General features: G+C 37.6%; 1 protein-coding gene across 3 annotated transcripts; it reads left to right on the top strand.

Annotated features, from left to right (window-relative positions):
• The first annotated feature begins 429 nt into the window (after window positions 1–429).
• On the top strand, window positions 430–21,042 carry afg1lb (AFG1 like ATPase b). 3 transcript variants are annotated; one of them, XM_043219288.1, is made up of 14 exons: window positions 430–570; window positions 1,675–1,967; window positions 3,127–3,178; window positions 3,313–3,414; window positions 3,883–4,010; window positions 6,638–6,737; window positions 10,142–10,200; window positions 15,287–15,322; window positions 15,822–15,904; window positions 17,117–17,187; window positions 17,383–17,483; window positions 19,811–19,951; window positions 20,122–20,235; window positions 20,450–21,042. In XM_043219288.1, exons 1-14 carry the CDS (start codon window positions 462–464, stop codon window positions 20,576–20,578), a joined length of 1,518 nt encoding a protein of 505 aa, XP_043075223.1. In that variant the 5' UTR covers window positions 430–461; the 3' UTR covers window positions 20,579–21,042. The 3 variants fall into 3 exon arrangements, with proteins under 3 accessions (XP_043075223.1, XP_043075224.1, XP_043075225.1); XM_043219289.1 differs by lacking the exon at window positions 15,287–15,322; XM_043219290.1 differs by lacking the exons at window positions 15,287–15,322; window positions 15,822–15,904; window positions 17,117–17,187; window positions 17,383–17,483.
• Window positions 21,043–21,816: the final 774 nt, after the last annotated feature.

The raw sequence follows: 21,816 nt of genomic DNA, 5'->3' as shown, positions 1-21,816 counted from the left end.
AGCTGCTGGGTACATGTTTTAAAACCAGTACAGTGCAGTTTTTGCTGGACATCTCTAATGTCCAACTTTATTCGGTTATAAATTGCGAACCCTTCTGTAGAGCAACATTTGTCATTTACTCAAGCTCTATTCTTGCATTCCTCCAAGTGCATTCTGTAGTGTACTTCTGTAGTGTAAGAACTGCACTTCTCGTCAATCTGCATGACTAAAAATGACCGTTTCTCAAATTATTGTTTAGAACCGCCAGGAGAATAATATGTCGCATTTATTCACGAATAAGCTAATATTTTGAGTTAGACTCCGTTTATATTTATAAAAAAAACTAATCAATTAAACGTGTTGTAATGTGTTTGTGACTTATATAAACGCGAAAGAGCAACATGCAGAGCGTCTGTTCCCCGTAAAGGGATATAAGATGTCATTGTACATCGCTCAATAAAGTTATTAGGTTTTGAATAAATATGGCGGCATGTAGGTTACGGTGGACAACGAGATGTCTTTTCAGATTTACATCCGAAAGGATAAGTTTGTTGAGCGGAGTTTGGGGTGAACTGTTTAAGGCTGTCAGAGGTGAGCATGAATATTCTGTCTTGGTCAGTGCTGGTAACACGTGATAAATCATTTACGTCACAGGTGTTTATATCCATCTTTATCACACACACATTTATTTTTTGAAAAACGAATGGAAGCTGCTATACTGTGATGAATTTATGACTTTGTATAATCTTCCTCTGCCAGCTACATCTTTCGATTCTGTCATCAAAAGTTATGTGTATTTATTGAAAGCATACCTTTAAAAAACCTTAGAAAAACAATTACGCCCAAACTTTTATTGGATGGAATTTGTCTTCTTGATGAAAAGTGTAACAGTAAAGCGATTGCTACATTATTCAAAATATACTTGATGTACATTTTTCTGGAACAATAGTTTTTATAACATTCACAGAAAATTCTGCATTTCCAATAAAATGGAGAGGTAACGTACATTTTGAGATCTTATGTGTAGGCTATTTTATGTGTAATCAAGTTAAATTCTTTTGGGAGAACTTAAATTGTTGTTTATCTTCTTTTTAAAATATTGTTGAAATATTTGCTGAAAGTTAAATTCCTGACAGTGACCATGCTATTAATCATTTGTGTGTGTGTGTGTGTGTGTGTGTGTGTGTGTGTGTGTGTGTGTGTGTGTGTTTTATTTTTGTGTTTTATTGCTGTATTACATAGGAACACATTTCTTGATTTTTTTCCCATTTAATTGTTTAAATGTCTTGTACTTAACAATCTTTTACAGCTGTTTATGCAGTAGGCAGTATGTTGTTTTTTTTCTTTCTTTTTTTGATGAAGCATTTATTGTTTATTTATTAAAACGTATAGCATGTTCACTTGTGCGTTTTGCATAAAACATACAGTTGACCCAAAAATGTCAATTGTAATTTAATCATGTAAAAATGAATCTCTTAAATATACATTTGTTCATAATCAAGAAAAATGTTACATGTAATATACATTTAGCAGATTTACTATTCTTCATTCATCAATTATTGCATCTCATTATAAAATATAAAGTAATTGTTGTTGTTTTTATTCAGCATTGTAAAAATTCCTTACTAAATGGATCTCAAATATGCGTTTAACAACATACTCTTGTTTCTTAATGGTATTTAACTTTTTTTGCAGGACATACAACTTTGTCAGCACCGTGGGCTGCTCATGGCAGACTCATCAGCCACTATGACAGCCTTGTACGCTCCCGTTCACTGCAAGGGGATGATCAACAAAGAGCAGCACTTCTTCAGTTAGCACAGTTAAACAGAGTGATGACAGACTATACCAACATCCCCATCCTTCTCCCTCAACCTAAAGACTACCCACCTAGTCCACCCACCTCCGAACTAAAGAATAATACAAGTAACGTAAACCTTTGCAGTCCTGAAGACATGTCAATTGAAAAAGAAGACAACACACAAGAGGTACGGGATTATTTGTGCCAAACTGAGCAGTGCAATCTGTGAATGTTTACAGTGATGAAAAAGCTTAGCAGTTCAACCTTCAGCCAGACCCCAGCGCATGCACTGTGCCATTGCCTAATTTACCGTGGGACTGTTGTTTGTAGGTCAAAGCGGCTTCAGCCTGTTTGTGTTTGTGGGGGTGGAGAGTGGGAGGAAAGACCAGACCAAGCACTTGCTGGATCACAGCATGGCCCCCTACTGAGTCAGGACACCCCACCTATCCCTCGCCTCAGTAATGAGGGGTCGCCATTGTCTGGGAAAGAGATTCCCAGCTCCACTTTTAATATGGGGAAATAAACATAAACATGTACAGCGACGTGCTCTTGTGTTGATTATTTAGGACAAAAAGGGCAAAGCGTTTTGTACGTAGGGTGAGTAAGTGAATGAATGCGTACTTTATAATAATTATAATAAGCAAAGCTACTCTTTCCAGAAAATGTATTCTAATCCCAAAGTCATTGTTTATCTAAAGCATTACCAGACCAAACAACAGTTCATTTGTGATAGAGTGGAAAACAGAGCCTAAGAGTGTTGGCATGTAAACTTTTATTCCCTTGGCTGCGTCCTGTGAAAGTGTAGAGCATGACTCCACCTTGTGGACCCGTCCCTGACAGGGCCTGTGTCCGCTCTCTCTCAGTCTCTTCACTGTGTTTGTCCACTCTACCATGACTGGACCACTGCCACCAGCCACAATAACGAGCTACAGAGAGTTCTGGAAGTCAGTGAGAAGTCACACGCTGTCATCCAAGAACGCTGCGCCTCACTGCTCAAACAGCTTTCATCCCACTGAAAAAAAAAAAAAAAAAAAATCTGAATACAGGAATATGGATGTCGGCCCTCTGTCTTTTCTGAATGATCAATTGTCTGCAGCCACAGACGGTTCTGGACTGGCTCATCAAACACCTTGCACTGTGAAAGTTGAATGTGATATTGTTTGGAAACTTTGAGTCAAGGGCACTTAATCATATAAGTCGCCAAGAGTTACTTGAATATTTCTAATTGGTTACAAAGTCAAGATTTAAGATGTCTTTGTGGTATAAGCTACATGAGCTAAAATATGCTGAAATAAGCCAGTGTTTTACAATGTCAAAGAAGATGGTAATTTACGTTTATTTTATAGGGGTTTCCAAAGCCACGTCCTCCCCTCGGATGCTATATCCATGGCAATGTTGGTAAGTTTAAGTACATTTTTTAGCTATGGTGGCAAAATGATGTGTATATATATTGAGTTTGGAGGGATTGGACTGGACTTTACATTGGAGAGGCTAATTAATGCTTATTCTGTGTTTTGTTTCATAATCAATAGGCACTGGAAAAACAATGCTGATGGATCTTTTTTACTCATTTGTGGAAAACCGAAGAAAAAGGAGGGTTCATTTCAATGCATTCATGTTAGACGTACACAGAAGTAAGTTCTAACTAGGTGGCCAGTTCTTCAGTACTTGTGGATACATAAATGGCCATATTCAACGGTTTGGCTTTTTTGTCCTGGCTCACAAAATATACCGTAAAAATTTGTAACGTTTTAAAATATTATTACAGTTTATTCCTGTGAGAGCAAAGCAGAATTTATATAAATATGAATATATAAATGTATTATGTGTTATTAACATAATGTGTTAAATAAAATGTAATAAAAACTTTTGAACGGTAGCCTTAGCCTTACCTTATTCTATATGAATCAATATGAATTGGTACTATTTTGTATTTGTACAAGTAGCAAACAAACATGCCTGTTATCATGCATGAATAGTAATTAAGGAAAATAACAGCATAAAGTAGAATAGATTCCTCTGAGTTTAAAGTTTTATTTTGTCTAGGTTCTGAGAGCATTTGCATTTGTGTCTATTGACTTTAATTTGTGCACTGCATTCAGGGATCTACAAACTGAAACAGAGCCTGCCAAAACGACGGATTGGTAAAATGACAATGTATGACCCCATCTTTCCGGTTGCCATGGAGATCGCAGAGGAAACCTGTCTCCTATGCTTTGTCGAGTTTCAGGTGAGGGCAGGAGTAGGGAAATTGGGAGGGTGAAGAGTTTGTAAAATTGTTTAAAAATTTCTAAGCTGCAATTTAATGCATATTTTCTGTGTGTTAGTGCGTGAGTGAGGGGAATAATGTAAGCTGCAGAAATATAGCAAGAATCAGCAGGTGCTGGTGATGTGTTTATATTGACGTAGTTCATCAGACTGGAGTGTGGAATATTCATTTTGGAGCCATCTAGTGGAGTCGGATACCTTCACACAGATCTGAAAATGCATGCTGAGGCCACAGATAATCGAGATTAGAAAACAGCCAGAATTAAGTAAAAAATGTTGTTCTTTTTATTGATTTCTAAAAATGTCCTGTTATTTTAATAATGTTACATGCAGTACTCAAATAACCTGCGTAGATTACATTTCTTATAATCAAGAGCCCATTCTCTGAGTGCCGCAGGATGAGGGGCTGCTCTTTTTATTAACAGGTTTTAAATTGAAATGTTTACCTCAGACCTGATCGCTTTCATATATTTATTTGGTATGGGTTCTCATTACAGCCTGAAAGCTTACCTCGCCAATCATCTCCCGCGGCAATATGGAAAGCACACAGATTTTGTTTATGATGCATAAATGAGGAGCTGACAGCCCCTTACCAATCAGGAGCCACTGGCACTTAAGCATGCAAATGAGGCGTCGAGTTTCAGTCGGCCCCTCTTGCTTCCTTGAGTGAGGGGTAATGGAGAGCGACTATGGCGGGTCGCATGCATCCATGCCTCTTAAATGCTAATGAAATTTCTCCATTCTCTTCATTAGTCCGGCATCATTATCAGTAATTTGTAGCCTTCCCCTTTTGTCCCTCTCCACTCCCTTAATGAATGCAAGGTATTGAGAGAAGGACCAAGAGAGATATAGAAAGAGGAAGAGCGAGCAGAAACCGCTTGAGGCATTGTCTCAGGCCCCTGTCAGTCGCCGGGTGAAATTACTCATCGACAGAGTTGTGTAAGTAAAGGTTTAAGATCAAAAGAGTGCAATTTGGCACCCGTGTGCACCACACAAAAGTGACTCTTTGCTGGCGTAATTGGATGCTCATTTGAATATCCGTGCCGTTGTTTTTGCTGTCGTCCACAACAACGCCACACAGAGGGCTTTCTTGCACTCAACCTGGCAATCAATACCCCTAGACTGAAAATGTGTGTGTGTGTGTGTGTGTCGCAGTGCCTGTGTGACAAACAAAAAACAAATACAGGACGGATGAAAAGGTCATAATTAAATGACTCCTTTGAAATGAAGAATAGAAGAGGACGTTTAAAGGAAATGTGATCCAATTTATACCATAGCACCTCGTCTTTGTAACCGACCACCCTTCCGACAACACACACGCACGCCCTCCACCTTGCCTCCACGTAAGGCCGCTATAGAACACGCTAATTGGGTTTGATGGGGCCGAAGGTTTAATATGCAAAAAAGGGAAACACTTCAGTATAAGAAAACAACATATGCTGGGGGTATGGCAGTCATAAGTGTGTCCTTCTAAGAATAGTGGAGATCGGTGAATGACGAGATCTTCTACATGACAAAAACATCCCCGGCCCCAAATTTGGCTCCTCGTTGCCAGATATGCAAACGCTAATCAAGTATTAATGCGACGCAAGGAGGAACTCTATATGTGTTTTGACTAAATGCAGTTGAATCATGGAAAAGTAGCAGAAACGTGGGAGAAGATGAGAGCGGACCATGGTCGATCTCATTGTGTGTTATTGACTAAAGGGCTCCTTTTGTCAGGGGAGGGTCAGCAGCCCCAGTGTTGCTGCAGATGTGTGTGAGGCAACAGCTCGCTGCTGTGAAAAAGGCAACGTTTAAATGATAATAATGAATGATGATGATGAAAATGATAATAATGAAAGAACCACTCATCCTCTCGCTTCTGAGATTCAGGGACAGCCATGCCAGGCCCTCAAGAGCACAATGGGAGCGCATCTGTGTGTGTGTGTGTGTGTGTATGTGTCTCTGTGTGGCCATCTGGCTGTCATTGTGCCACTGATTTTACCTCGAAACGCTGTTTATTTATTTATATATTTATTTATGTATTCAATTATTTACCTTTTTCAGTGCTTTGGCCACTTGTCCTTGTCTCTAGCAGAAAGCCGTGGCTCTGTGTGGCCATTTTACAGTCAGGTGGAGTGGCTTTGTGTCTGTCCTGCGTCTATGTGCGAGCGCATTGGGGAGGGTGATGTCAAAGGACCTTGGCCGAGGCTTTGGTTTTCAAATGCAACGACACCTGGTTTTCGCCCATTCATTCGCATGTACACGCATGCACAAGTGCACATGCATGTGCACAATTGTGGTAATTAGCTCAAGGCAGAGGAAGGCCAAAGGGGAGAGAGTTGCGCCTCGCTCATCTCCAGCTAATACACCTGTGCTCACTCCAGCCTAGAGGACAGAACTGAAACAACAGAAGACATACGTTGCTGTAATGGCAACATGAAATTAAAACCAACCTATTTAATACGCATTAATTTGTCTTAATACAGTCTGTTAAAAATTCTGCTGAATGTAACATAACTAATGGTATGCTGCATTTTACATGTGCAGGAAAAATTAAAATGGCTGATGCATAAATACTTAAATCGCCTTTTTTTTTTTCTTTAGGTGGTGGATATATGCAACGCTGTCATTCTGAAGCAGTTATTTGAGGGTTTGTTCAAGTGTGGGGTTGTGGTTGTGGCAACCTCAAATCGACCACCTGAAGGTAGGGACATGTCTGGGTTATTTATGTGATTAACAGAAACTGGTGTTTAAATGTCTAGGTCTAGGAATAATGTCTAGGAAACTCTTATTATTTAACCCTGGAAAATCGACTGAAACTGAAAAGTAATTCCAGTAATTACAAGGTAATCTTTATATTTTTTTTCAAAAATTTAAATTAGTAATTTTTCTTTTAATTGATTAGGTTTTTTTTTTCATTTAAATGTACATTATAAAACATTTAGATATTATTTCTTGTTTAGTGGTTACATTTGGAAGAAAATGATTAAATATGCACTACTTTGTAAGTTAAGTATTTTTTTTACCTTTTTAAAAATACTTTTATTAAGTAAGGATGCATTAAATTGATCGAGTGATATTGAATGCTTTTATATTGTTACAATGCTGTTTTATATTGTAAAAAAAAAAAAAAAGATTGGAAAGACAGGAGATAGTGGCTGAAAATTCAGTTTTGTCATAACAAATAAATGGCTAAATTACTATTAAAAAAAATACAAAACAGTTATTTTAAATTGTAAAAATATTTAATAATATTACCATTTTATTGTATAAACATTTGAAAAATATCATAAAGACCCCAAAGTTTTAAACTGTGGTGTAAATATATTCATTTAAATTATTATTTAATTATTTAAATCATTATTTTAAATCAGATTTCCGTATTCATAACACTTTTTGCAATAACAAATCAGACAATAAAAGCAATTTCTTCCTTTCATTTCGTCCATCAATTTCCAGGGTTAAGTGTGTGCTTTCTGATACTGACCTGTCACCTACACAGCACACATGACTCTTGTACATTTTCACCTTGTATTGTTCACCACCAACTTCCCAACAATAGACCACCATACCTCTCTCATTCTCCTCATTCCTTTGTGTGGCCTGAAAGTAAAACATGTTCCTAAACTACACGTTCGTCTCTTGTTCTAATCCAGTTCTGCACCATCTCGTGTGTCAGGATCTTATTTCTTCTTTTTCACTCTTTTCTAAAGTTCACCTCCCCTTTAAGTCACTCTTTGGTTAATCACTGTATTCTGATGCCATGATGTTTGAGGTCTATTGATAATCCGCATGAAGTCTCTCACTCCTTTTCTGCTTTTTATTGCTCTCTTCCTTTCTCGCACACACTCAAACACCTGTCACTGGCTGCCTCTCTGTGGTGGATTACATGAAACTAATCTGAGGTGTGTTATTTAGGCCTGAAATTCAATGACGACTGCATCCATCTGAACTTTAAACCCTTAGTTCTTCAGTAAACCATTTCCTATGTGCTTTTTGGTGTAGCTTGAGGAACGATTCGCCTCAAAATTAAAATTCTCGTTGTTCGCTCATCTGGCAGTTATCTTTCTAGATGAATGTCTAACGAATGCTTTTCCATACAATGAAAATGAACAGTGACCAAAGCTATCTAAGCAAAAAAGCAGCTTGGACATTTTTCTAAATATCTCCTTTTGCGTTCTATAGAAAAAAATCCTGCAGGTTGAAAATAACATGGGCGATGCGTTTGGACGAACTATCCCTTTAAATCATGTGGAAACTTCAACCTCGCCGCCATCAAAGATTTCTCGCCTATACGCCGTTCATCATAAAACGAGGCAACTTTATTTGATACCCGCTTGAACGTGAGCAGTTAGTCTTTTATCTCTCCCCACCTTTCCCACTCTTTTCTTCCTCTGCCTCATTGTTGATTCAACAGACACCGTTTTTTGCAATTGCTGTGATGTTACATTAAACTGGAGAGGGAGAGTGATAAGGGTAGAGATAAGACACTCCTTCTGCCTTTCTCTTCACTGTCTCTGTCTTGGAGCGCTACTAATGTCTCGTTGTATGAAGTGGCCTTGTGTGCCGAGTACAAAACGGTGAGCGGCAGTTACATAAAGAAACCCTCTCCTAACATTAACCAGCCACGGAGAACAAAGCCTACGCTAAAACTTAATAGCCATCTTATTCCATTTTAATTAGGTGACTAATGGATAGACGGGTACACATGAAAGATGGGAGGGAGAGAGATGGAACCGAAAGAGATTGCTCGTTTATTGATATAAAGATGCTGAACTGAAGAGCCACTAAAGAGGCTAGCGTGTTTGAACTTGGATGTTTGTCATCACCCAAAACTGTTTCTTCAGCTAAAGTGAGGGAAATGGATGGTGCACTTCACTAACTAAATCTTTAAATGACCCTTTACTTGTCTTATACAGCAGGATAATATGATTAAATTGCCAAAAGAATTCATTCAGCAGTTGAATTTTTATTTTTTTTTTTATAATAGAAAGGAACTACTTAATGACCTACAGGAGATGATTAAACATTATCAAAAATTTTATTATAAATATTTTAATGATGCTTAAACCGTATTTAAAATGTCTGAAAACAGTAGATTCATTTTAAAGTAGTGGTGCTTAAATGTTTTGATTTTCAGAGCCAATATTGAAAAGCCCAGTTTTTCCAGTTGTTCATAATTATCTGGACAAACCATTTGTAAAAATATATTTGCTGCAAAATAGTCTATTTTTGAACTTTTGTTACTTTCCTATGTCTAATAAGAAACATTAAGTGACTGCACATGTTAAAGTAAAGCAGGCAATGGGCATTTATATTTAAGTCTGAATGTAAAGTGGCTAAAAATAACCCGTTATAAAAATTAATATAAATTAGTGACCGAAAATGGCTATGAATAACAAACCACTTATACTCTGACTTAATGGTTTGGTAGAAGAATAAGGTTATAAATGGATGTTAAGAAAAAGACTATATAGGATACCTTAAAATAGCTTTCAGTTTGCTTTGCTACTGCATGAATCACTTGAATGATCGCCATAAGTGGCCTCCAGATGCCTATGGAAAGGCTTTGTCTGTTTTTTCATATCAAGATGCCTATAGTATGCTTTCATTTCTTGGGTGAGAACTGGCCGAAGTGTGTCATTGGACTGTTTATAGCTCAACATGCGTCTGTTATGACAGTTCTGTTTCCTTTATATTTCCTTGCCCACCGCAGCTTTAAACAAGCTTTTACAGCACAGAGAGAAGCATATACTCATCACGCTCTCTTTACATCTGTGTGTGTGTGTGTGGTTTATCATGCCCGTGTGGCTAATTGAAGTCTCCATTCACCATGATGCAGGTTTATTGTCTGTGCAGAAAGAGAGAGACTTCTTCTCTTGAGCTCATTGTTTGGGAATGTAATGAATTTCATGTACTGCCTTTCTCCTGCGCTGCCCACAGAAATCAATTTCTGCCTCTCCTCGTCCCTTTTGTCCCTTCTCCCCTCCCGTCCCTCACTTCATCAATAGACACTTTATTTGCCAATCATAGATGGAAAATGACATTATGAGGAGGCTAAAGAGTGAATCTAACCAGCATCTCTCCCTCTCCGGTTCTCTCTCTCAGAACTGTACAAAAACGGGCTTCAGAGGGCTGCTTTTGTGCCTTTCATTGGCGTACTCAAGGTAAAGACAAAGTCATTCTCTCAGTTAATTTATTTATCCTTTCATTCTATCTCCATCTCTCTCTCACTCTCTCTCTCTTCATGTTTCCTCCTCTGCTCTGTCTGGTTTTTGATGTATTTTATTCACAGGTAAAAATACACAACCCCATATGTGTTTGCAAAAAAACGCACAAAACAGAAAAAAGGCAGCTTTGATCATACCTGGAGATGAGAGCAAGAGACTGAGAGAGAGTGTGACAGACATGGAGGCCGTTTAATGACTGGCGTGGGTTGGCTGGAATGAGACAGCATTGCCTGAAGCTGCTTGCATTTCAAAGTGCGCCCGGCCATGGACGCCATCAATGCTCTGATCTGCTTTGCAAGTTAATTGTATTATTTTAAGCAGGTATTGGCATTATCCTGTGTGCTGTCTGGGTAATTACCATCATCCTGCGACAGCTTTCCATCATAAATAATCAGACCATCATTTTCAGGCATTTTACAGCAGGCCACATTCTTGCACATTTGATTGGTATCAACACGCTGAGCTCAATGCGTATTAACATCGATTGGCTTGTTCTCTAGTTAAATATCGAGCATGCCGTTCAAGAAACGGTTCACCCTAAAAAGAAAATTAGCTGAAAACGTACCCACTCACGGGTCATCCAAGATGTTAATGAATTTAGCATTACATCATTTGCTCACCAGTGAAATGAAGAAACAAATTTATGTTGATGTTTTCACAATTACACAGAGAGAGCTAACGATAATTCAAAGCAGTCATCCTTTACGCGTTTCTTTTTGCTCTGTGATCTTGAAGAGCGACATGAGGATGCTTTGATGACTGGCAATACAATGTCTTTCTAATCCACATTATATCCTAGTATTCCTCATAGTTAAAGGGCCCTGGAGAATGTGCTAAAAATAAAAGCTGCTAGACGCTTTATTCAGGTTGTGATTTTTCTCAGTTTGACCCCTGGGTCTTTTATGGTCAGTGGCCCAGCACAGTCAGACCGTCTCCGTCAAATCCCTGGGGTCCTTAAAGTCACCCTCTATTCTGGCCCGTGTTAATCTTGCCTGGTAAGAGTGCTGAATACATCTCGCCCTGCATTGCACCTCTAACGTTCAAGCTTCTTTGTTAGGCCATCTGGTTTTGAGGCAACCCAGGATCCCAGTTCAGGGTAACTAGGGTGGCCCAAGTGCCTCCTCTCATGCCTGGTCAACCCTAATAATGTGTGACAGACTCACTGAAATGCACTCACTGGCTCTTGACTGTTCTTCTTCTATACATCTTAATCTCTCTTCAGGGTGGTAATGTTTATTTGCCTACAAAATATTATTTAATATATTATTACTAATGCGTTCAGTTTAATTTAACATAATTATGTAAATATGATTTAAAATTATGCAATATTGAAATATATTTCTATCAAAATATTTTATATATATATTTTTTTTTAAGAAATCAAGGCATGGCTTCATTATACTGAACAAAAAAAATAAATATTTCTAATAAATGAGATCTATTTTCTTTTCATTAAAGAATCCTAAGCTTTGACAATAAACAAAATATGTATACATTTTACATATCATATAAAAAATTCCAAGAAGTCCAGATTCCAAACTTTTGAACAGTGATGTATATTTAATAGATTATGTAAACACTTCTTTTTTTTTCTAAAGCCAATTGTCTATTCAGTGCTTTTGTTTAATGTAATATCACTGAATGAATGTTGACATATGTGATTCATTAATTTGCTTTGGCTACCCTAATTACACACATTAAGGTCAGAACCCCTTATTTATGTTTTAAGCAACTTATCGGTCTTCCAAAGTATCTTTTTTCCTTACATATTAATTAATTTCTGTTCTTTTATTTATCTTTTGTTTCCGACAGACAGATTACCATGATGACTTTATAATTGCTCAAATGTCTTGGTTTTCTCTGCTATTCCCCATGTTCTTTTTGGTTATGGTTGTCTTGGTCTTGTGTGTGTGTGTGTGTGTGTGTGTGTGTGTTTTCATGATGAAGGTCTTGTGTGGGTTAGAATGAGTGTATGATGATTGAATGACTTGAAGATGGAGCAAAAATGAAAAGAGGCAATTTATGTTGGATGGCTGCTATTGTTCCACTGACCTTTTGTTAACCTATTTCTTTTATATATATATATATATTTATTATTATTATTATTATTATATATATTTTTTTAATTCTTTAAAAAATTATTTAATCATTAAATTGGACTGACTATATGGACTGACTCCTTCTCGATGTGGTTAATTATAGGCCGTTAATAAAGACGGACCTATGAGAGACAACATAAAAACTTTCATAGAGAGAAGGACAGAAAAGTGGATGCGAGTAATGTCGCTGTTTCTTGTCTTGCTCCTGTTATTTTCTGAGCTGGTGTCTAGAAATCCTGTTCATGCCCAGTGAAATAAAAAAACATTACTTTTTATCAAGCTATATCTCAATGGCAGTGCAATATTTTGGACTTAAAATCGTGGACTTAAAATTCCTCCATCGGATCTTCTGGTTTTGGTGTGAATAAGCCTTAAGACCAACATTTGAGGTGCATTGACATTCGTTAACAGTCACTCAAAAGATGTTGTTTTGCCAAGTCACCACTAAAGTTGGTCAGTCATGTTTTTAGCAGGCACAGATTAGCAAAGACTGAGGAGCGAGTGATTGTGATGGAGAGGATGAGGGCCGTGGCCTGTGGCCTCTGCGGAGGTCTGGGGGGTCCGTGCTTTCAAAGCGAGACAGATGTTCCAAGGGTGATGTTTCTTTAAGAGTCCTGGACAGGGCAAGGAGAGGTTGTGAGAACATTTTGAGTATGTTTTGAGAGTGTTCTGAGTAACTAACAAAGCCGGTTACATGTAAAGGGAATAGATAATTAGGCGTAATTAGTGCGTTCACGTCGTTAACCACCCCCATAGCTCTCTCTCTTTCTCTCCCTCACACACACACACACACACACACTCACTAGTCACCTAATCTCTCAATACATTCACTCAAGACACACACACACACACACACAGAGGGAGAGACAAAATCACACACTGCAGTGGTAAAAACACTTTGATGTAAGAGGAGTCGTCCTGGACTCAAAAGCATAAAGGCAGTGTTTTAAGCTGTCTCTCGTTCTCTTTTTACCCCGCCCCTGCTTCCACCCCCCCTTTTCTTTTCTACTACCCACAGAGGCTGTAAGACACACAAAGATGAATGGACTACAACCTTTCCCCCCTGTCCCCCTCTGCCACCTCTCTTTTTCAGTTCTCCCACCGCGCGCTCCTTAAGCCAGGCTCTGTCAATCCGCCCCTCTTCCTCCCAAGCAGGAGGGAAAAAAGCATCAAATGTTTTCGGCTGTCAGTAATGAGGTAGTGGACCTCATCAGGGTCCAATCGCCAGCTATCCTTGGCTTTTGTTGGAGCTCAATGGCAACCCTTGCTTTGAAAAACTCAAAGGCAACTTTTTTGAGGAGTGGAGAAGAGATAGAAAGAGAGAGCGAGAAAGCAAGACGGACAGAAAGAGAGACAGACTTCATTTTCATTCTGAATGGTTGTGCAGGGAAGCTGTGGGCATCCAGCACATGCAACGATAAGAACTCTTTAAAATAAACTTCTTCTATAAAAAAACTGATGACTAAATAATCATTTTTAAAAAATGTATTTGTTTATTTTTTGTAATATTTGTAATAAGTTTATATTGCTTTTTTATTTATTCTTTAATTGTTTCGTAATGTCTGTCAGGTAATACAGACATAATTTTTCTTCTACTTTATATATTTTTATTGGATTTATTTTGCATGTATTCTTTCCATGCGCATATGTCTATGTGACCTGAAAGATCTTTAAAAATGATGTCTTCAGACATGATACCTGCATCTGTAAACAGACTGATAAATAAATAGTGGACAACTCAGTGATTTTTTTTTTTTAATATTTATATATTTTGCTGTTTGCAGAAGGATGTATAATCATTTTACAACTTTTGCTATCATTAAGTTGGTTTGTCATGGTCAAATTTTGGAGAGGGCATTGTTAAAATATGGATGGTCTAAAAAAAAAAAAAAGCTGTCAGCGAGGCTGAAATTGTCCACTAAACAAGAGCCATTAATCTTACTAACAGCAAGTCCTAGTGCTAAATCTAAAACGATATCATTCTAGTTACTATTTTAATTCAATAGCAGTAGGTTTTATTTATTAAAAGGTCAGTCAGTTAGGAGATCCTACTCATTTTGAGGTGACTGGCGGGTCTTGCTGAAGGGAGAGGATGCACATTTGTGTAGCAAAGTGCATTCTAGGTTGAGAAGGGCCGACGATGAAGATCTTTAAGGAGTTATGAGTCCTTAATGAACCCATCAAAGGCCATAATCATGCAATGATCCACAAGAGGACGCGTCTTCAGCTGATTATAAAGAACCATGCTCTGGAATCATTACTGATTGTATTTCTCTCCCCCTCTCCATCGTCACGATTACTCTCTTACAAGATGGCCCATCAACCGTTAAGATATACAGGGCGGAAATGGAAAGTTTTTACTAAAAGAAAGAAAAAAGCTATGCAGAATAGGGTGTGCAGAGGAATAACCTGTTTTGATGGCTGCTGGGGAAGCGTGGTTGTCGTGGCCGTGGCGGCTGTTTACATGGCGGCCTGGTGACAAGGTCGAGCGGGGTTGATGAAGTGACACTTTTCCTTTTGTGTTCTTCTGCTCGTGGTTTGTCAGCCTGTCATTACGGCTGATTCAGCCAATTGGCTCGGACGCGGAACTCTGCGCTCGAGAGAGAAAAGTTGACAGCGCCGGAGAATGGGGGGAAGAGGCGAGAGATACAGGAAGAAGAGGAATAGATCGCTCCTCTCTCGCTCTGTGTGGTGATTGCTAATTATCTTTAGTTCAAGGAGGAGGGTGGCGGAAAATTCACTGATTTCATAATTCGCTGGAGCTGTCATTGAGGACTGATTCAGGCAAAGGCCTCTCGCCTAAATACCACATATTATCCACATCCTGTTAAAAATAATCACCCTTCCTTTTCATCAGTCATTTTTGTCATCTTTTACCAGCATTTTGTTCCTTTTTTATGTTTTTTTTTCTTTCCTCGTCACAGAGGTTTGATACGCTGTGGTTCCACGCAGTCATAAAAGTGAGCGACTAACATGTCTAACAATGTTGACATACTTGGTATGCAGATTTTATTTGACCCTTATATCGGTTTATTTCAACAATGTTATTCTAGCAGTAATTTCGTATCACGCTAAAGCAAGTGCAGAGATGCCAACATAAACTCTCTATACCTGCATTGTGAGAAATGAATAGTTTATATTGTAATAGCAATAGATCTTGTTTAGTCCATGTAAAATAACGCTATGCATACCTAGATAATAACAGTGTCTTAAAACCTTTCTTAATGTATTTCTTAATTATATGGCTTACAACAGGATAATATGGATCGCAGTATTATTTTGTTATAGCAATTAAAATGTGTTTTATTAACACAGTATACATGTGGCACTGTCACCCCCTAGGGGCCAGCTGTGTATCGCAATACAAAATACATAGCGAAACGGAACTACTGGCATTTAAACTTTTTTTTTGTCACTTTTTCTCTTCTTATTTGTAACAATTATTTGACCACGTTTCAGGAGCACTGTCATATCGTCAGTCTTGACACAGGAATAGATTACCGGACAAGAGAAATGGATGCAGCAGGAAAACTATACTACATGTAAGACACCTCTCTCTCTCTTTGTGAAATAGAGTGATGTAACAATTTTAAATTAATAACTTTTAAGATGCTGTTCAGTGGTTTGGGGCAATTATAATTTTGGTAACACTTTAGAATAGGTAACAGTTGTTAAGTATTAATTATGACTTTTCCCTCAATAAATTAGTAGTTGGTAAGGTAGTTGTTAAGTTTAGGTATTGGGTAGGATTAGGGATGTAGCATAAGGTCATGTAGTTAATATGTGCTTAATTAGAACAAATACATCGCTAATATTCTAGTAATATTAATGCTAATAAGCAACTAATAGTAATAATATCCGTAAAATAAAAATAAAAAGTGTTACCATCATTTTTCTTAATTTGTTTGTTTGCTGGATGTCCAGTACTTGGACGTTTATGCTGTTTTTAATATTGATAATAAGAAGAAATTATTCCTGACAAATTATATATACGCTACGCTATACGCTATAATATTTGAAAAAATGAACCCTTTCAGCAAGGGCACAATGAATCAAAACTCAATCAAAAGTGACAGTAAATAAATTTAGATTGTTACAAAAGAACAAAAAAAAAAACATGTAATAAATGTAAGCAGCACAACTTTTCTCAACGTACATAATAAGAAGAAATGTTTCTTAAGCACCAAATCAGCACATTAAAATGTGAATATTATTTATTTTTTATGTAGCCTTAGCATATCTTTCAAAAAACGTTAATAAATCCTATTACATTTATACATCATATATTTTTTGCTTACTTTACCCAATGGAACAGTTATTTTTTTCACTCATAAACGTTTCTTATATAAAAATATGGCAGTTATAATAAATGGAGTTCTAAATGGCAAAATATCTTTAAGGTGTTTCAGTAGCCTCTGGTCTCAACTAACGACTGCAAAAAGAAAAATAGCATATCATGAGTGCACATTAATATAAATATACACGCTGCGTCTTTCTCTGACTTATTATAAAGCCTTTATCTCAACAGCTGCTCTATTAGAGCGTGTTAATATGCATGAGTTTGTTGACACCTGATTGCTGCTCCCTCTTATTCACACTCTCTCAATGTTTGCGTTTTGAATCCAACATCCTGTTCTATTGAGGCACTGTGAAAATTCAAACACAAGCCTTCAGCACGCACTGTTTGATGTGACCACTTCAAACCTGGTTAATTTCATATTCAATTATCTCTCTCTTTCACTCGCTTTCCATAGATCAAGTGAGCCTGATGCAGAGAATGCTGTCAATACACTGTTTGAGCAACTGGCGTACAGACAAAATGATGGTAACAGAATTAATTTGCCTTTGCATAGATGGGGGTTTAAAGGTTAAGAGTGGACGGTTTTTTTTTGACTTAGTGTGTGAGGTTTAATCTTGTGGTGATGGCTGTTTTTATGCGTAGACCTTATCATTTCAGTGCTAAAGTGTTAGATATTTCTACTGCAATCATTAACCGTGTGTCTGCCTCTTACATTGATAGTAATTAGACCAAGAGTGCTGAACGTGCAAGGAAGAGAAGTAACCATGAGCAGAACCTGTGGAACCATTGCAGACTGCGCCTTCCAAGAGCTGTGTGAGCGAGTGAGTGTACAGGAAATGACATAAAATTCTGGTTTGACATCTGGATTTTGGTCTTTTCCAAATGTTTTAGATGTGGATGTAGGAGGACGGTGGTTAAACTGGGAAGGAACGGCATTCTGGCACCTAATATTCAAAAATAAATACTAAAGTCAGTGTAATCACTCTAAGTAAACAAACAAATAAATAAAGTTTATTGCATTTAAGCAGTTATACTTCTGTCTTTTCAATGTGGGCCACTCAACCATAACACTTTTGAACCCACGACCACTCAGGTTAAAGACATTCTGACACATAGTTCACTAGTACTATGGAAGTCAATGGGGACCAGCAACTGAAGGTGAACAATCCGTAATATATATTTGTATGTCTGTGTGTGTGTGTGTGTGTGTGTGTGTGTGTGTGTGTGTGTGTGTGTGTGTGTGTGTGTGTATGTATACTCACCAAGATGGCATTTATTTGATCAAAAATACAGTAAAGATATTTCATTTTAAAAATGACATTTTTTTCAGCAGACAGTGCTCAAGTCTATAGTGTCACATAATCCTTCAGAAATCACTGTAATATGCTGACTTCTTAGTATTAACAATGCTTTTTGAAAACCATTTTATTCTGTGTTCTTTAATGAATAAAATATTTTATTGAAAAATTAATTCATTAACAGCAATATAAATGTAATTATTGCCACTATTGATCAATTTAATGCATCACAGCTGAATAAAATAATTAATTTCTTTAAAAAACAACAATCAAGCACAAAAACAAGCACAAAAACGTTTCAATACAGGCTGTTGTTTTTAGGATGGAAAGGAACTCGTGTCTTTCCTCAAGAATCATTCCTCTAAAATCCCAGTTTAACCTTTTCTTACTGTTAAGGAAGGCTGCTCCCTGGGGTCAGTATATTTTACACTTTTAGAGCTTACTTTATTCTCTCTAATGTATTACTTTTTCCATGTTCATCTACCACTATCCATCATTCCCATTCTCCTGATACTATGTATTGCCCATGCCTTCATCCATCCAGCCATCCATCCATCTCTCTACACATTCAATTCATCATTGCAGCCCTACGTATGGCTAGTCTAAGCCAGTTTGTGTGTGTGTGTGTGTGTGTGTGGGCTTGTTTATGTATGTAACCTTGGACTTGGTTTACCAGTATGATGCTCCCTTTTTTTGTTTGTGAAGGAAAGAAAGAATGAGTATGCTGCTCTCTAATGGAGCCGAGGCACTGTCTCTGCGTCCTTCAGTGCTTTTGAGAGCGCTGTTCACTTCAGTGTACTGAGAGGGTGTGTGAGCGAGTGTGTGTGTGTGTGTGTGTGTGTGTGTGTGTGCGTGCGTGCGTGCGTGTGCGTGTGCATGTACATGTGTGGATTTGTCTGAAGAGTCCTCAACTTCTTCATCTTCATGGTCAGGCTAATGCAGTTGGGACTATGTCAGCATGTGTTAATGTGCCTTTCCACTTAGTTACCACAGAGATACATGCTGCCCAGGGAAGATACAGAATATAGGATGAAATAGAAGATTAGAGACAAAAATTGAAGAGGGAATAAGCACATGAGATGAGAGAGGTGGATGGATGGGTAAAAATGTATGGGCCAAGGCTTCAGAAACATCAGTGAAGTTTTCCTCTTAATCACTGGTGAAAAGACCCCTGAAGATAAAGCAGATGAATTTGCATTTTATGTTATATTTCTAAACATAATATACACTGTTCAACAGTTTGGGGTTGGTAAGATGTTGAAAGAGGTCTCATATGTTCAACAAGGCTATATTTGATCAAAAATACATATCTTTTTTTTTTATATCTATTCGAAATTTAACATGACTGCTATTTTATATATTTTACTATTTAGTTTAGTCATGTAATGCAAAGCCAAATTTTCAGCAGCCATTACCGCAGTCTTCAATGTCATGTGAGTTGAAAACAGCTGTGTTGCTTACAATATTTGTAAAAAATACTTTTTTTCTAGTGTCTGCTGATGAATTGTGTAAGTTCAAAAGAACATAATTTATTTAACAGATTTTTGTGACAATGTAATAGCATTCAATATCACTTCTGATAAATGTAATGCATTCCTCATGTATTCATTTCTGTTGTGATCTTTTTATTTGATATATTTATAACAATAAACAAAAATTACAAAATTGATGAAAAAGCTAATGAGAGTGAGTAAATAAAGATAAGCCTAACTTTAGTTTTTTGATTATCTATTACTTTTTAAGCAGAAGAGCTCACTAAATATCAAGAAAATGTCTAAATCCTTTGTTTAATGAGTGATGTTACCCAGTGATTGTGTTTTTGTGTTTTTGTGTTCATTTGTTGTTTACAGCCACTGGGTGCAGGTGATTATTTAGAAATCGCTCGGCAGTTCGACACGGTCATTATACGGAATGTTCCTCACTTTCGAGTCGGAATGAAGGACCAGGCTAGACGCTTCACCACACTCATTGACAACTTTTATGACCAAAAGGTAGTGATTCTTCAAAACGCATACTAACACTGACATACTTCACGCTCATGCAGGCCTTAAACATGTCCATCTTCAGAATCAAAAACACTTGTTTTTCTCTGTTACGTATACTCTGTTATGTTCTACCTTATACCTACTGACATGTTTCAATTATGTGTTTAAACTGTCAGGTTAGAGTGGTGATATTGGCTGATGCCCCGTTACACCGCCTCCTTAATCAGGGGCCGATGACTGGAGAGGAAGCAAGAGATCGCCTGATGATAGATGAACTGGGCCTGACCGATGTAATGACGACACCCTAACAGTGCCACCTATTGGCATTACGTTATAATTCCGAAACCTTACATAAACACATATTGGCAGCACACATTGATGTTGCATGCATGTAAATAGACGTAGTCTTGTGCGGATAACATTTTTCTGGTTTATTTGAATGGTTCTTTGCTAATTCCTGTAGAAAGCCATTCATCAGAACTTCATTTACTTCCATTTGCTTAGGAAGCCAGTGAGAGGCTGGCACTGTTCACAGCAGACGAAGAGGTCTTCGCCTTCCAGAGGACGGTATCTCGCCTCACAGAGATGCAGACAGAACAGTACTGGCTAAGTGGAGATCGGAGCGTGAACTGAAACCCCCATGCAGCCGACTACCTCTTAATAGAGAGAATAGGAGAGTCTTTGTGGCCCCCCCAAAACATTTGGGAGGGTGCATTTCCATCAGTAAAAACCGCCTGTAAGCCTTATCTTGTTCATTTAAAAGCAAGTGGAATCGTCCATGTGCTCACATCACTAAAACTAAATTATCAGGGACCGCAGGCCAATGCATGTGATGATAAGATGATGTCTAGCACCCTCTAGTGGATCATGTATTCTGTTGGATTTAGTACATTATGACCTTTTTAAATACACTCTTACTGTGGGAGAGGGAAAAATATATTTATATTTAAATGTTTGATGTGAATTTATAGTTATTCTTACTTGAATATAAAAGCATATTTAAGTAATAATAAATGAGATAAAAGTTAAAATAATAAATTGTATCTACAATAAATTGTAACTAATTATGAGATAAATAAAATAATAAATAAATTTACCAAAGCATATTTTTATGTGGTGGAAATGTAAAAAATTGTTTGTGGTAATTTCCACAAACCTACTGTATTTCACTTGACTTTTTATTGTACTATGCTACTTTACTTCTTATTAATCTTTATTTTACTTTTTTTTTTTTGTTGTTGTTTTGTTTCGACCGACCCTGACGAGCATAAGCTCAAAAAAAAAAAGCCTACTAATCCAGTTTCTTTCAAACGTAAAACATTTAAAAGGGTCCACTTTCTGCAATTTTTCATTTTGGTCTAAAGGTGGCAGTAGAAGACAGTTCTGATGCATATTCACACCCACGTGCTCTGTGTTGTTGTTGTACATGACTCAAGCAGATCACACTGCAGCTCCCTATCTGTTCCTCCCAGGGAGGACGGGGTCTAGGCATCCTAACCTACAAACAAATCTGCAACATACAAACAGTACATCTAACACCACATTCCCAGGAACACTGAACAGACATTAATACAGGCCAGAGGAGAACCAATCATAAATACGCGTCCCACAAGAGACCTTGGACGACACATCATATGCACTATCATCTTCCACATGACAATATGTGTAATCAACAGTGACATTATTGCAATCATAGTGTCCCAGGTGCTCGAGCGGTTCAAGCAGCGTCTACAGCCTATGCGGATATTGTAGAGGTCACCTGCAGACTTTTCTATCCGTGCAAGGTTAGGAACAAAGGAAAAGGAGACAGAAAGGGGTGAGGTGGGTAGAGGTGATTAAAAAAAGATAAGGAGTGAACAGAGGAGCAAGCA

Source organism: Puntigrus tetrazona, chromosome 20 (genome assembly GCF_018831695.1).
Source record: "Puntigrus tetrazona isolate hp1 chromosome 20, ASM1883169v1, whole genome shotgun sequence".
In the NCBI taxonomy this organism is placed as follows: domain Eukaryota; kingdom Metazoa; phylum Chordata; class Actinopteri; order Cypriniformes; family Cyprinidae; genus Puntigrus; species Puntigrus tetrazona.
This window is presented reverse-complemented; position numbering and strand designations above follow the sequence as displayed.